The sequence below is a fragment of the Mus caroli genome, chromosome 14 (assembly GCF_900094665.2).
Source record: "Mus caroli chromosome 14, CAROLI_EIJ_v1.1, whole genome shotgun sequence".
Taxonomy (NCBI): domain Eukaryota; kingdom Metazoa; phylum Chordata; class Mammalia; order Rodentia; family Muridae; genus Mus; species Mus caroli.
In genome coordinates, this window is record NC_034583.1 from 63,692,479 (window position 1) to 63,708,712 (window position 16,234).

General features: G+C 38.7%; 1 protein-coding gene across 5 annotated transcripts in view; it reads right to left on the reverse strand.

Moving 5' to 3' along the window:
* Fndc3a (fibronectin type III domain containing 3A) overlaps positions 1–16,234 on the reverse strand; it is a 153,848-nt gene that overhangs the window by 123,308 nt on the left and 14,306 nt on the right. For all 5 annotated transcript variants that reach the window (XM_021181265.2, XM_021181263.2, XM_029469236.1 and 2 more), the window contains one exon: positions 5,699–5,836. In XM_021181265.2, coding sequence (XP_021036924.1) covers positions 5,699–5,797 — 99 coding nt within the window. In that variant the 5' untranslated portion in view covers positions 5,798–5,836. The remainder of the gene's footprint in view (positions 1–5,698; positions 5,837–16,234) is intronic.

The following is a 16,234-nucleotide window of genomic DNA, read 5'->3' on the forward strand; positions in this document are numbered from 1 at the left end:
GGGGAGGGGAGGGGAGGGGAGGGGGAAAGAAAGAAGAGAAGAGAAGAGAAGAGAAGAGAAGAGAAGAGAAGAGAAGAGAAGAGAAGAGAAGAAGAAAAGAAGGAAGGGACAGTTTCCTCAACCACCTACAACTCAGGTAGGCTAACTGGCCAGTGAGCCCCATGTGTCTACCCATCTCATTCCCAGCACTGGAATTACAAGTGTATGCCACTATATCAGGCTATAACAAACAAACATACATACATAGATGGGGCACTGAACTTAGGTCCTCCTGATTTCTCTCCACATCAAATAATGGAGTTATTTGGGTTTGGTTTTTTAAACAAAAGAAGGCATTATTTTCTCATGAAGCATCATTGAAAGCAGCATGGTGTAGACACAAAAATAGGCCAGTGGGAACTAGGATTCTGGTTTCATGTTTAAATTCTACTGGTCTGAGAGCTTCTCAGGAAGGCTTTAACAAGAGCTATTTTAAGTTACAAAGCAAGGAGAAGGTAAGTTCAGCTGCTGTGAAACCTGTGGCCCAGGGTCTGCACTGGGGTCTGCACTGGGGCTCTGGGACACAAAGGTGTGAGCTTTTACTTTATTGTCTCAGGAATCTGAACGGTAAGGTTTACTAAGTGGGAAGAGCTTGCCACATAAGCTATCTGTTTTTAATGTGCATAATTTAATTTACAACTTTTAAAAATGAAAAGCCTGTTTACTTTCTAAAGTTCTCATATCTGAATTTCAGTTACTAGTAAATCTTATTTCCCATTAACTACACACAACCATCACGGAGTTAAAATAGCAATAGCATAGTGAATACTTACTTGTCTCAGAAATGCAACTTTTAGGTTTAGGTGGTATAGGGGAAAAGAAAGGAAACATCTCTACTTGTCTAAACTGCTGTCTTTAATTTCTTCTGCTCAAGCAAACATCTGGATCCTGGTGGGAACAGTGGGTTCTGAACCACTTCAAGCTGGATTCTTCTTTTCTCCCTATTCTCAGCTTCTTGGTAGCCTTGAAAATGAACAGTCTTAAAAATCACAGCAGCCACTGGAGGGGGTAAAATGATGGAGCATCATAGACATTTCATCCCCAAAGAACTATCATTATTGGGCTCAGCTAGCAGTTCCCTGGAAACCATGGTCATGAGGCTAGCAGCACTGTGTTACTGCATGTCTGTCTAAAACAGTGGCAGAGGCTGACACTGCAACTGCCCATGGTGATAACCAACAGGAAAGCAAGAAATCCACCAAGGTTCACGGGCAAAAAAGCTAAGGAACACGGTACACAGGCAGCTTCAAGCAGCTCCAACACATCCAAGCAGGCACAGCCCTGCTGATTTGGGTGCTGTATCACTGGTTACTAATACTCCCCTATATGCATGCCAAGTATAAATCCCTTCACTATAGATAATGTTACAAATTCCTATGGCTTTACCACCTCTAATATCTTCACAATTTTAGATCACTGACTCAAGTTACATCTTTCATGAATCTAGCCTGTTAATCTTATTTTTATGGCAATTAAAACCATGGTATGTGAGTAGAAATCTTACAGTCAGCTTGATCCCTGTTCTAGTCTTTTAGAAGCTATGTGACTTTACCTAGTAACGTACAACCAAACATTACTGTAATTCATAGTTTCTAAAAAATGGAAATGTTCATTTTGTCTCTTAAGACTTTGGTAAGAATGAAGGAAACAATATACTGACAGGGTGTGACTCAGCCTGGCCCATGGCAAGGGCTTGAACGGTAGCATCATACATAATTTACTGCCTCTGCTGATACATCCCCCAAATCCTGAAAATCCTTTGAAGTCTTCTCATACTCCCTTCCTTAAATCCTAAATCTGCTGGTACTTCTGTTCTCTCTACTGTAGAGGAGTCCTTTTACTAAATACATATGACTTTGCCCTAAAGTAAGATTACCCCAGCTCATAGGTAAACAATCAAATGTGAATGGAGGTCAGCCTATATTTGGATGTGACCAGCAACAACCCTCAAGGATAGTTCTCAAGTGAAGATAATTCAGGCAGAGCCACTGTTAACCTGTGATGGACACATAGCATGAACAACAAAACTTTTGACCTACTGTTTTAAAAAGGATACTTATAGTCATATTATCCTCCTTTTCCTGATTGTGCAACCTGTCTTGTTGAGTGTTCTGCTGTGCCCACACAGACTCAAATGAAATGCCTGGGAGATTTTATCCTCATTCTTTCTTCTGACTTTGCTTATTAATTCTACCTAATTAATATTTCACAAATTATTTATCATAATTTGACCTTGACTGAGGTTCTCTTTGTGTTTACTACTTCCCCAGCTTTATGTCCCTTAAACATTTTCATTCACATGTAACAGATTGCCTCTCACAGAAATAGCCAGTTCTCAAGGATAATAGAGGGCATGGCGGGAGCTACCCTTCTTATACCAAATCATCCAGTCCCATCGTTACAGCTTCAACCACCCACCTAGCACATAGTTCCCCTTTTCTAAACCATGGGGGATGGGGGTGAGGGCGTTACCAAGTAACTAAGAAACACTACTGGCATATTAGGACTAAGCAATCCCCTTTGTTCTGCCTTGCCTTTCATGAAGCCTCTTCCAGTGAAGTGCTCAGCCCAGGCTTCCTTGTAGCCCAGGCTGCTATCTCATTCCTGTAAGCCTTCTTTGGGAAACACAAATACTAAAAAGTTTCTGATAATGCATCAGCATCTCTGTATTGCCTCTTAGTCTCCAACATAAGGCAAAAGCCTGTGGACACAGATTAGACGGGACACAGAGAAATCAGTAAAACAGACTAACTAGATGGAGACAATTATGATTAAGACTCTCTCTCCACAGGACTTGGTGAGCAGTTCTGCTTCTATTGTAGTGCTGGGGGTCAGATCCAGAGCCTATCACAGGCTAAGTACATGATTTATCAAGCTGCATATCAGCCCAGCCCAAAATTATCTCAACCAACATCTTAAGTATATTCAATCCATTTAAAAGACAAATGCAAAGAAGTCAGAGAAGGTAAATTTAAATTAGAAAACTGTTGGGCTATGCTGACAGGAACCTGATATAGCTGTCTCCTGAGGGCCTCTGCCAGTGCCTGGCAAATACAGAAGTGGATGCGCACAATCATCCATTGGACGGAGCACAAGGTCCCCAATGAAGGAGCCAGAGAAAGTACCCAAGGAGCTGAAGGGGTTTGCAGCCCCATAGGAGGAACATCAATATGAACTAACCAGTACCCCCAGAGCTCCTTGGAATTAAACCACCAATCAAAGAACACATGGTGGAACTTGTGGCTCTAGCTGTATATATAGCAGAGGATGGCCTAGTCGATCATCAATGGGAGGAGAGGCCCTTGGTCCTGTGAAGGTTCTATGCCCCAGTATAGGGGAATGCCAGGACTGGGAATGGGAGTGGGTGGGTTGGGGAACAGGGGGAGGGAGGAGGAGAAAGGGGATTTTCAGCGGGGAAACTAGTAAAGGGGATAACGTTTGAAATATAAATAAAGAAAATGTCTATGAAAAAAAGAAAAAGAAAAAAAGAAAACTGTTGGGCTACATTTGAAACCAGAATCCCTGACTGCCCCTGACATGGACAACACGTACAAAGCTAAGCATCCCTCCTGTGATGCTCAAATTCCCCAAAATTGAGCAAAGGTGGAGCTCCAACAGCATTAGTCACTTCTACATGCTTGGATTCCTCTACCACTGAGGAGATCTCAGATCTAACCTAAAGCATACACTTTGGAAGACAGTTTGATAGCATCCTATAAAACTAAACACTGCTTTATGATGTGACCTAAAGCCATTCTCTTACTGTGTATACCATGAGATGAAAATGAGATTCACCCTGAACTCTGCACCAGAAGGTTTAGGTTTAAAATGATAATATAAGTGTCCAAAACTCAGAGTAACTAAAGTAGGTTTTAAAAGAAGACTAGACAAATGACCTAGTCTAAAACATCCACACAATGAGGTGTTATACAATAATAAAGCAGAAAGGGGCCATTAAACCATGACCAGACACTGTCCAGACTATATTGTGAAGTCAGAGTAACCAATCTGAAAAAACCTACACTGTGAATTCAATTACATGGCATCCAGGAGAGATAAAAGTACAGAAGACAGGAGGAAAACCATGGCTGCCAAACCTCCAAGGACAGTGAAGGAGATGAACAGAGGAAATATGGGGCTTTTTGTAGTTGGGGAGTTATTCCATATATGATAATGTAAGTATAGTGTATACACATGGCAAAACTCACAGGCTATAGAACACTGAGCAGAAAGCTTAACACTGACATTCACCGAATCATGATGTTTTGGTTGCTGAAGGACTACACATAAGATAGTGGCTCATTAGATTATATTAATTAGTGATATCATTTTGGTTGTAATTTATGTATTAATATTTAACACTAATGTGATAATGGAGGAAATCACTGAGAAGATGGTATATTAAAATTCTCCATATAGTCACTCAATTTTTCCTACAAGCCTAATAGTATTAAAAACATCAACAACAAAAAAAAACCCTCATTAAAGAAAGTTCTCTTTGAAACAAATAGAGACTATTACATAAAACCACACAGATCAAAATGCAGAGAACCAGAGATTAATCATGTGATACCCGTTCCCTACTGATATATCTAGAGCACAACTTCCCAACCTAATGTACAGGGATCATTATCTAAAAGGGGGGGGGGGGAAGGTAAAACCAGAAATAGGAAGGTTGTTGTGAAACTTGTCTCCTAAAAATAAAGCCAGGGAGACTACACTCACCAATGTGGCTTCCTAAACAGGACCTGAACAATGACAACACCAATCAAACAGCAGGGGAAAGCAAGAGGTCCCCCCGCCCCAAACCCCCAGCCAAAGACCTATGGGCAAGGACTGGGAATGCCTAGTCGGGGATAAGTCTTCTCCAAGAAGACTTCCCCAATCGGTTATCCAGAATCAAGTGGTCAGCCCGTCAGCCCTGAAATCATATCCATACAGACAACATAATACAGACTGATCAGTGTGTGTATGTCTTTGTGTGTGTAGTTTCACACATTTAAATGCTCTAAATGGCTGTGTCATCTCTCCAGCCTATGCTGTATGGTTTTATATATTCTACCACAGCTATTGGACCACTATCCCAGATTAATGCTTTAGTGTGTGCTGTTCTCAACAGCCATTTGTACTACTGCTGCTATTCACAGTCTCAGATTCTATGGAACTTTACCAGTAAAATCTCCTTTTTGAGAGAAGAAAAACAAGACCTAAGTCTTTGTGGTTTTGGCTCAGCCTGGTAGTGTGTCTTCTCTCCAACAGAATACAGTTATTACAGGCAACCAGGGCAATATGCTGTGATTAACTCATTAATAGATTCATACTGAAGTCAGTGACTGGCCTCAGGCAACATATGTTTACAAAAATCTATCAGGAACTCATGAAAGTACCTAAGTGTCTGCCACAGCTGTGATTAGTGTGGGGGAAAATAAAACCTTACGGGACTTCCATCTGACCCTGAAAAGCAAGTCAGCAAAAAGAAGGTGAAGCTTAAGAAGGTGTGTGAGCACATATGAAAACAAAAACCAAGACAAAACTTTTCTAGCGGAAAGCAAGAACAAAAGCCTACTTCTACTGGTTACTCAATAGCAAAGACAGCAGCCCTTTAGGCTAAAATATCCACAATGACAAGACATGAGGTAAAATATATTTGTTTCCTTACCTGTTGTGTTCCATCTGCACTTACAATAGGGGCAGACAGAAGAGAGATGTCGCTACTTAAAATCTGAGCTGTGTCTAGCAAAGGTGGGTGTTCTGCCATTATCAATAAGGCATCAAGATACCGGAAAGCCCTCCAACTCTGCAAAACAAAAAGACATAACCACTGAAGTATACATCCAGAAAACACATTAAAATACAATCAGGAATTGCCTCACTAACAAACAAACTGTCCAAGGAAGACCAAAAAGATCACCTGACTTCTTTTCTCAATCAACTACTTGGGAAAATGTATTTCATACACCCTATCCAAGGTAACTATTAGTTATCCTCAACCTAACGCTAATACCACAAACTCTATTTACACTTTCTGCATCTCCATCCTTCCATTCCTAGATAGGGATTATTTAATTTACCCATCACTATTTAATCTACATCCTGAAAGACATCAAACAAACTACAATGGCTGAATGAGGTAACTGTACCTCTGACATTTTTCTTTGAGCAGACAAGGTAAAATTACAAAGGCTCAATCTCCCTCATCGTCCTGTTTGCCTTGAGGCACTCACTATACAAAAAGAATCATGATTTTCTACTGAATCCTCACACAAAGTAACACAGTTTAAGGGGGAGGGGGAGTTGTTCAGGATCAGGGCAAGAGCCTTCAAGTTTTAAGTTTTAAGCTCTTCCAGTATCCATTCATCTGCTCTGAGAATAACTGTACAGCACAATGAATCTTATGTGAATGAAAGGGTGTACTAGCACTCATACGGCAAGGTGGGATGGTAGAATTAGTTTATACTGCATGAACCAATAAACATCAGCAAACTGAGCAAAGTGACCACAGTCACAGGTGCTACTAACTCGACGCTGAGCTTTATGGAGTCATTTCTGGATGCCTGTCACATTCACCAAGTCAGTGCTAAGGGACAAGACATTCAATTTTCAAAGATGAAATTCACACTATTTTAAGTTGAATCTGCATAGAAACTCCCATAGAAGTTGACTCAACTTGACAACAATTTTCTGTTTAGCTGGATTAGAAAGTGCTGAGACTTTTAAAATGCATTCAACACAGGTACTTAGTGATGATTTCACACTAAAAATGACAATAGAGAACACTGTATCTGATTAGCTGTCTCATGGAAAGGCACACCACTTAAACAGTGTTTATACTACATACACATGCAAATGAACACATTAACTTCTGCCATAATGTACATTACTAAACTACTAAAAGACTGACAAAAAGTAATACTTTGAATCACATCAAATAATTTCTCTGTGGAATTTACAAAGAATTTTAAGGCGGCAAAGAATCTTTATGTTATTTTGACTCTTGCAACTCTCACAATTTTATTATGTAAGAGCAGACACTTTCAGGAAGTAAACTCCCAATTAAAGAGAGTGTGTAAGTACTTCATTTTTGTTCCCTGCTTCCTCTTTCTTTTTCTTCCTTCACCCCTCCCTCCCCCTTCTCCTTGTTATAATAGCAATGAACTTGTATTTCATTAACAGACAGCCTCTCAGTGTCATGCAGGCTAGACTCCAACCCTCCTCTGCTGTGGTCCCCTGGGTCCACAAGGCCACAAGCTCCTCCTCCTCCTCACTGCACTCATTTCTCTTCTCTTTTTCCTTTTCATGTGTGTGTGGACTGAGGACTGAGTTACATCACAGACAACTGAAGGAATTCAAAGTACCAATAAACAAAATATTCTCAAAATCATTTATTGGTTTGGAAAATTAATTTGAACTTGGAATGGCATATGACTGGGTGGGCACCCTTAGGAGGAGAAAACCTGTCTAAGACTATGTCAAGTGGCATTGAAACTAACAAAATAGCAATCAGTAACTAACAAAGTCTGACAATCATTTTGAAAAAACTCTTCTAGTATCTATCAAAGTTTGTTTCTCATGCTAGGATTTGAAGCCAGGCCAAGTGAGGCAGGCACTACCACTTAGATCTACAGTCCTATCTACCAAAGCTGGGCAGATACATGTAGTCGATGCTGTTTATGCTCTGACCATAAAGACTCACAACAGATGCCCAAAAGTAATGCATGCTCTTATTGAAAAATAAGTGGACCAATACACATGTAAGTATATGAGTTTGTAGCAACTTGATTTGTTAATAGTCCTTTAAAACCAGAGACAACCTAATGCCCCTTAGAAATCAACCAATCTATTCAATAACTATATAAACCAAAGAAAATAATAAACTGCCAATTCAGAGAACAAGGAGTAAAATTTCTCAAATACAATGTGAGTGAAAAACAGAGAGAACACATACTGTTCAACTCTGAAGAAAGCTCAAACACAATGTATTGTTAGAAATCAGCACACTGTTGCCTCTGGGGAGTTAAAGATGGGGGCAGGGAACAGTTTCTGGGATGCTGACTCTGTTCTGTGACTTGACCCAGGAGCTGTTAAATGGACCACAACTACTAAATTACAAACACTACATGTTCATCTTTCATGTACTGTTCTGTACATTTTTTCAATACAATAATCTTTGAAAGTTAAAGACCACATATCTCAAACTGTCTAGTAAAACCATTCAATAAATTCAATACTCATTCATGAAAAAGATAAAAACTGAACGCAAGAAAAAATAGAAGACTATATATGAAAAACCACAGGGAAGATTATATGTAATAACTAAGCCTGGAAGTTTTTTTTCAAGATCAGGAAAAGACAAGAATGCCCATTTCTATAAATACTTATTTCAAATATTTCCCTTATATTGCTATTATACTTATTACATATAGTTGTTTCACAAAGGCAACTTCTTTCAAGTTATTTCATATACTTTGACCATATATATTTATTCCCTATACTGTCTCCACTTACACTTCCTCCTTTTCCCACAAGTATTCTTCCTCTTCCTCTCCATGTGTCTCTTCTGCTTTCATGCCGTTCACTCATGCATGTGTGTTCACATACATGGTAGATTCATATCACATACATAGTAATAAATATATGTTTTGTTGTTCTAGATCCACAAGTGAGAGAAAATAATACTTGTCACTCTGAGTCTGGTATATATTGCTTAATATGATGAACATCCAACCAACCATTTCATTATTTGTATTGTTCTTTTTGCTTCCATTTCATTATTTCTTGCCTAATCTTTGCTATCATTCCAATATTCGCTAACTTTATATTTGTTCTTATTTTTCTAAGATCTTGAGATGCAAAACTCAACTGAAGGTGAAGCTGAAGAGACAGCTCAAGGGTTAACAATGCTGACTATTCGTTCTCAGCACCCACATGATGGCTCACAATGATCATCATTTTAGCTTCAGGAGGATCTGACACCCTCTTCTGACCTCTATAAGCACCAGGCATGCACATGGTACACACCCATATACCTGCAGGTAAGCACTCATACACATAAAACAGAATTTTTAAAAATGTTAAATAAATTATTTGGTATGTCTCAGATTTATTTTTTAGTATGTTAGCTATAAACTTCTCTTTGAAATGTTGTGATTAGGAGCTGGGACATGGGTCAGTGAGTACAATGCTTGTTGAACAAGCATAAGGCCATGGGTTTAGATCCCCAGCACCCACCTGAAAGCCAAGCATGGCAATGCATCGACACTGGGGAACAAAGACAAGTAGATGCAGATCCCAGTAGCTCCCTGGTTAACCAATCTGGCATAAGCAGCTAGTTCAGGTTCAGTGAGAGATCCTGTCTCGAAAACTAAGCTCAGGATATTAAGGTGAGGTAAGGTAAGACAGGATATTGGATGCCCTGGATGCCAGCCTCCAGCCCCCAATTGCATACTCATGAACAAGTACAACTGCACACATGTGCAGAACCCACCCACCACACATAACCAAAGATTTCTAGCTTTATTAAACTGCGATCAGTTAAAATACAAGAAAGTATTTCAATTTTCTTATACTCTTTAGACTCACTGTGTGTTCTAAAATATGGTCCCTTTCAATGCATGTTCCATGAACTTCTGAGAAAAAAAAATGTATATTCTTCAATGTTTGGGTACAATATTCTATTGATGTCTGTTAAGTCCATTTGATCTGTAATATCATTTAACTCTATTTCTTTTTGATATTTTTGTTGGAGTAAGATACTCAAGTAACCTACTGCCATATACTGAAGTCAATCTGTGCCTTTATATTCAGTAGTGTTTGTATTATGGGTACATCCATATTCAGCATACATACATTTAGAACTGAAATATCCTCTTGAGGGATTGTTCCCTTCAATAACATGACTGTCCTTATCATAATTTTGGTTTGAAGTCTTTGTGCAGTAATATTACTTCCTATACCCACTTGCTTTCTAGTTGTATGTACTTACTTGGAATACTTTTCCCCTTTTAACCTAAGGCTGTGCTTACCTTTGACAGTTGTATGTGTTTCTGATATACTATATGTAGATGGGTCTGGGTTTCTTTGTTGTTGTTTTGTTGCTTGAGAGAGGTCTCTCTATGTAGCCCTGGCTGCCATGGAACTCACAAAACTCTCCTGCTTCTGCCTCCTGAGTGATGGGATTTAAAGTGTGAACTATCATATCCTGCTTGGGTCCAGTGTTTTAATCCAACCTATAGGTCATTATCTTCTACATAGAAAATTGAACTAGGAACACTCAGTATTGTAAGGTATGCATTAACTCCTGTCATTTGGGTACTTTTATTTTTTTGATAATATCTGGTACTTTCCTAATCATTTGGTTACCAACCTAGTGAGTAAAGTCTCTTTTGTAGTTTCATGAATGTGTCTCTCGCCATTCAGAGTATAATTCCTTTTAAGTATCTTCCCTAATGTTTTGTTAGTAGTCATGAATTTCTTTATCATAGAAACTTTTTCCTTCAATTTTTAAGGATACCTTTACTGAGTATAGTAAATCTTGGTTGGCAACTATTGTCTTTCATACCTTGGTATATATTATTCTAAAAGCTCATAGCTTTTAGATCCTCTGTTGAGAAATCCATCGTTAAAGTTTCCTTTCTGCTGATGTAATAAAAAACAGACAAAGGCAACTTTCAGGAGGAAAAGACTTATTTGACTTATCCTTCCAGGTCACTGAGAGAAGTCAGGGCACAAACTCACATGAACTTCAAGGCAGGTCTGCTTGCTATTCCATACACAAGCATTACCTCTAACCAGAACATTCACTCACAGCCAAGAAAGGATGCAGAAATCATGGAGACATGCTGCATGTTGGCTCATTTGCTTGCTTGTTCTCATGCTCACACATAATTAGTTTCCTTATATAGCCTAGAAGAACCACCTGCCTAGGGAGTGGTACCACCCACTGTGGACTGGGTCATTCTATGTCAATTAACAATAAAGAAAATTCCTCAAGACATCCCACATATCAATTTGATCTATGGAATGCTTCAACTGAGACTCTTCCCTCAGGTTAATTCTAGGCTGTGTCAAGTTGTAAAGTTAACTAGAATGTCCACTGTTATCTTGATAGGTTTGCCTTTATAAGTGATTGGTGCTTCTCTCAGACAGCTCTCAATAGTCTCTGTTCTGAATACTTACTGTTTTAGGCAGAGTGTGATTTGGCATACTATTTTTTGAAATACTGCCTACATTGGATAGCCACCTCCTTCACTAGATTTGGAAATTTTCCCACGCCTGTCTTGAATACATTGTCTCTTGTCTTTTGCTCATTTTTCTTGTCCTATACCCATGATTTGTAAATTTGGACTTTTAATAGTTTCCCATAGATCTCAAATGTTGATTTTTTATTTCAATTTTGTCATTGAGTATTCTAATTCTCTTAGCCTGTCATCAAGCTCAAACACTAACTTCCATTTAATCCTACTGGTAAGGTTCCCCACTATGTTTTTTATTTCATTTATTGGCATTTTCATTTCCAAATTTTCATCTTTTCTTCAGTATTTCTACCTCTACTTAATTCCTCTTTCATATTCTGTAATGACTTCCTCATTTCACCCGGCTGTTTGTAGTGACTAAATATATCAAGAAGTTTATTCATATCCTCTTGGATTTCATTCAACATTCTTATAATTATTCTTTTGAATACTTTGAATTTTCATCTAATTCATTCTCACTGGAGTCAATTACTATTTAATTAGTAATTTTAAGGAATCATGTTGCCTTGACTTTTGTGTGTGTGTGTGTGTGTGTGTGTGTGTGTGTGTGTTGCTATTTTGGCACTTGTCTCTGGGATTAGGTTGTTTAGATTTATTTTCAGTCACACACATTCTTTTTGTAAGGATTTACAATGTTCAAATGGAACTAGACTCTAGTAAGGTTGTAGTTTTATTTTTCCTAACAATGACGCTAATTTTTGACACATGTATTCAATGAACTTATAGAAGTTCTAGCTAGAATAGCTATATAAGAAAGGGGGGAAAAAAGGCATTTAAATTAAAGGCAAAAGTAAAATGATATTTGCATACACCATATTATTTCTAGAAAATGTAAGGATTTCACAAAAGTTATGATTGATAAAAAAATTACCAAAATTCCAGGATATAGAGTCAATGTAGAAAAATGAGTTGTGTTACTATACACTAACAATGGACAATCTGAAAAAGAAATCAAGATTCAATTTACAGTAGCACCAAAAAGAATAAAGATGGGGCTGAGGACACAGCTCAGCAGGTAATTCTGTACGAGTCATGCAGGCCTGACACTGACTTCAATCTCCAGAACTCATATAAAAAGCCAGAAGGGGTAGCCCCATCTATAACCCCAGCACACTTTTGTTGAGATGGGAGACAGAGATAGGAATCACCTGGGAGCTCTTAGGCCAGCTGGCCTGGAGTAAGGAGCACAACCGCAGAAACAAGAAAAGCCCTACCTGACTCCTGAGTAATCCTCTGACCTCCACACATATACTATGGCATATGCATATGTGCACACACATAATAAACGAACAAGCAAGCAAATAAACATATACTTAAAGAAACTTAGCCAAGGAGGTAAGACTTGTACTCTGAAACTGTAATATTTCACTGAAAAGGGTAAAGATCCAAATAAGGAGAAAATACTATATGTTCATTTATTCAAAGATTTATTTTGAAGATTTTCAAACTCTTCAAATGTTCTACAGATTCAATGAAAGAGCATTTTTTAAGGGTGTTGAAAAAGTTGATCCTAAAATTCATATGGAACTTCAAAGGACTGTAAATAGCCAAAACAACTTTGAAAGAGAAATGAGATGCAAGATTCATACCTCCTATTCTTTAAACATATAAAAAGCCATGTAGTAATAACACATATGGTACTGGTATAGGAAAAGACAACTAGATCAATGAACTATAGACCTCAGAGATAAGCTAACATATGGTCAATCTTCTATGAGTGCTAAGACTACAAGATGGGAAAGGATATTTTCTTCAACAACGAGGTCATGAAACTGAGATATTCCCACACAGAGTGAATCTGGACTCATAACACATACAAAACTTAGTAAGTTAAAGATCTAAGAATAAGAATCTAAGTCCTAGATAACAATAAACAGGAAAGCTTCATGACACTGGGTTTCTTCTATATGTACATACACAGCAAAAGCATAAAACAGACATAGCAGTACATTTAACATGAATGTTCACACATCAGAGGACTCTACACAGAAACAGAGAGCCTTCAGAACAGTTTAAGAAACTGCAAACTGTCATAGTGAGGCAACTACAACCCAACACACTGGGTAGCTCAGACACTACTCAGTTTTGGAGGCTACAAAGTCAGGTGATGTGCTAGCTAGCTGGCTCTTCATGGACCTGCTTCCTCTTTCAGACAGCTATCATCTTCGTGTTTTCTCTAATGAGGGGGAGGAAGCGCCTGTGCCCCCTCTTATAAGAACATTAATTTCATTGTGGGAGCTCCACCTTTATGACCTCATCTTGGGTCTCATTATCTTCCCAAAGCCCTGCCTCCTGACATCATCACACTGAGGGTTAAGGCATTCAAATCAGAATTTTGGAGACACACATTCAAAACTTAACACTGCCATTACCTCTTCCCCAAATTCATGTCTTTTTCATTCTGTCACAATGGTCCCAAAAAGTATTAATTTGTTTTAGTAAAAATTCTAAAATTCAAATTTTCATATTAATATCACCTATACCAATCATTGGGAGAAACTCCTGACTTATTCCAACATAATTCTTTTTCTTTGAACTTGTGAACCCTTTAAATTGTGTGCTTACAAATATAATGATGGGATATAGAAGTTTTGTCCAGAAAGGGGAAAGCAAAATGTAATTCTAAAAATCTAGCAGTACAAATACCATAAGGTCTAAAGGCATAATTACCTTTGGTTTAATGCTCTGTTTTCTAGACCTACTAGAATCACACGACCTGACAAGGTGATCCATCCCTTCTAGGAGTGTCAGGGGCTATAACAATAGTAAGTCTCTGGCACTTGGTAGTCCCTCTTGTCCTTGGTCCTTTACAATCCACATGGCCAAGCGCAATAGATGACATAATCTCAATAGTTGAGAGGCTAACAAAGGAAGACTGCCATGAGTTTCGGGCTACCTGACTTACATACACAGTGAACTCCAGATCACCCTCAACTACAGAATAGGACTGCTTATTCAGGTACAGATTTGCTTTCAGCGCCCCAGTGGCCAACTGCCTTCTGAATAATGAAGCATTTGCTTTATCAAGCTTTGCAGTAGCTTAGGTGTCTCCTTTGAGATATAGACAAATGTGTCCATTTATTACCACTCTGGCTGACTATTTAAGGAAACCACTTCCAGATTTTTAAAGTTTGTTTTCCACGCAGTTCTTCCATCTTAGGTTCTTTGACAGGCACGTTATAATCTTCATAAGTTTTCTAGACTGCAACTTAATCTCAAGTCAGAGTCTGCCAGGACAGACTTGGGTTGCCCTGCCTGTTTTGTACCTGGCAACCTCCTCAGGAAAGCTCAACCAATCACAGGCTTATTTTATTTTCCCTCTTTTGTGGAATTCTAATGTCTCAAGTAATATTGTTCCAGGCCCTTTGTCTAGTTTTTAGTAGTTTCAAGACAAAAAGCAAATCCAATCCTTTTTACTTTCTAATGTCAAGGGACCCACATTTGTGACTCGTTTTTAGTGTACTCAATAGCCAGTAGAATGGTAATCACATGTGCTAGGACAAAATGGCTATTGTAGGAGGAACTCAGCCAAGCAGGCACAGCCGCAATGCTGGCATATGTGCTGCTGATACTTCCTCCCTGAACCAACCTAGAATCTTTCAGGACAACTAGAGACCATTGATGCTGGACCAGGCAATGGAGCCAGCCATTGAGAAAAAGATAGTTTCATATCTGGCTACTTGAGAGCCAATGAGATGCTGGGAGGGGGTATAAAGGTTTGCCCAGTTCCTGTAATAAATGAGTTTGGTTTTGCCACTTGCCCAACTTCCAGAGTCTGTGTCCTTGACTTTGTGCCTTTTTACCCCAATCCCCAAGGGTCTTGGTCAGGTTGCAAGCAGCAGGCTATGCTTTAAATTATGATTATTTTTTAAGTGTATACTCCAGACTTCACTTCTTGGAAATTAGCATGCTCTTGATTCGACCTTACCTAAAAGAAAAACTGAAGCTATTTACCTAGCTTTTACTTCAGTATAAGACTTGAAATTACTAGCAACCTCCAGAATGAGTTTTGTTCAAATGTGTCACCTTAAGCTGGGGTTGCATGGGGCCTCTAACTCAGGATTCTAGCACACCTGGCTGCATGAAACAGGCAGCGTAAGTACAAACCACAGGGATGAAAATTGGTAACCTGTAGAGCTATCCTTAGTTCTCACTTTAATTGATCTTGGAGTAGATGGTGTCTTTAATCAGTAAGGATTTTTAAGTTTAAAAGATTGTATTTTAAACTACATTCATTATTACTATTATTGTTACATAGATTATTAATAAATAATCTAAACATTTCTTACGACATATTTATCAAATTCAGCTCCACGTGTCTACTAGAAAGGAAAAATGGGTACAACAGGTAGGATGGGTGGGCCTCATCCCCAAAGGAACAGAAGTTTGGGGTCAGTATTGAAAGCCACTGTTACTACTTTTCTTAGTCTGATCTAGTGAACAGCATTTAATTACACATTCAGGAAATATAATCAGTCCCCATTCCCCCAGAACAAAACCACACTATAATGAAATCTGGATTCAGAGTAAAGTTAATTCCAAAGAATGCTTCACACATATGCACACACACACACACACACACACACACACACACACACACCATTATAGAGACACTCTGGGCAATGTAAGCTCGGCATGGTGGCACACACTGTAACCCCAACACTCTGGAAGCAGAATCAATAAGATCATTGTAAGATGGAGGCCATCCTAAGCTACACAGCAAACTCCTGGCTAGCCTGGGCTATACAGAGCAAAATCTGTGAGTCTCAAAAAGAAACAAACAAAAAAATAAAAACTATGTGATACAAGATATAGAAATAAGAGCAAGCCCAACCCAGTAACAGACTGAGATTGGCCACTTAACAACAACCAAACATGTTTTTTAAGTAGCATTATCTTCAACCCTTAGACCCTGGTGTCTTGGTGTGTGCAGGATGTCTGAG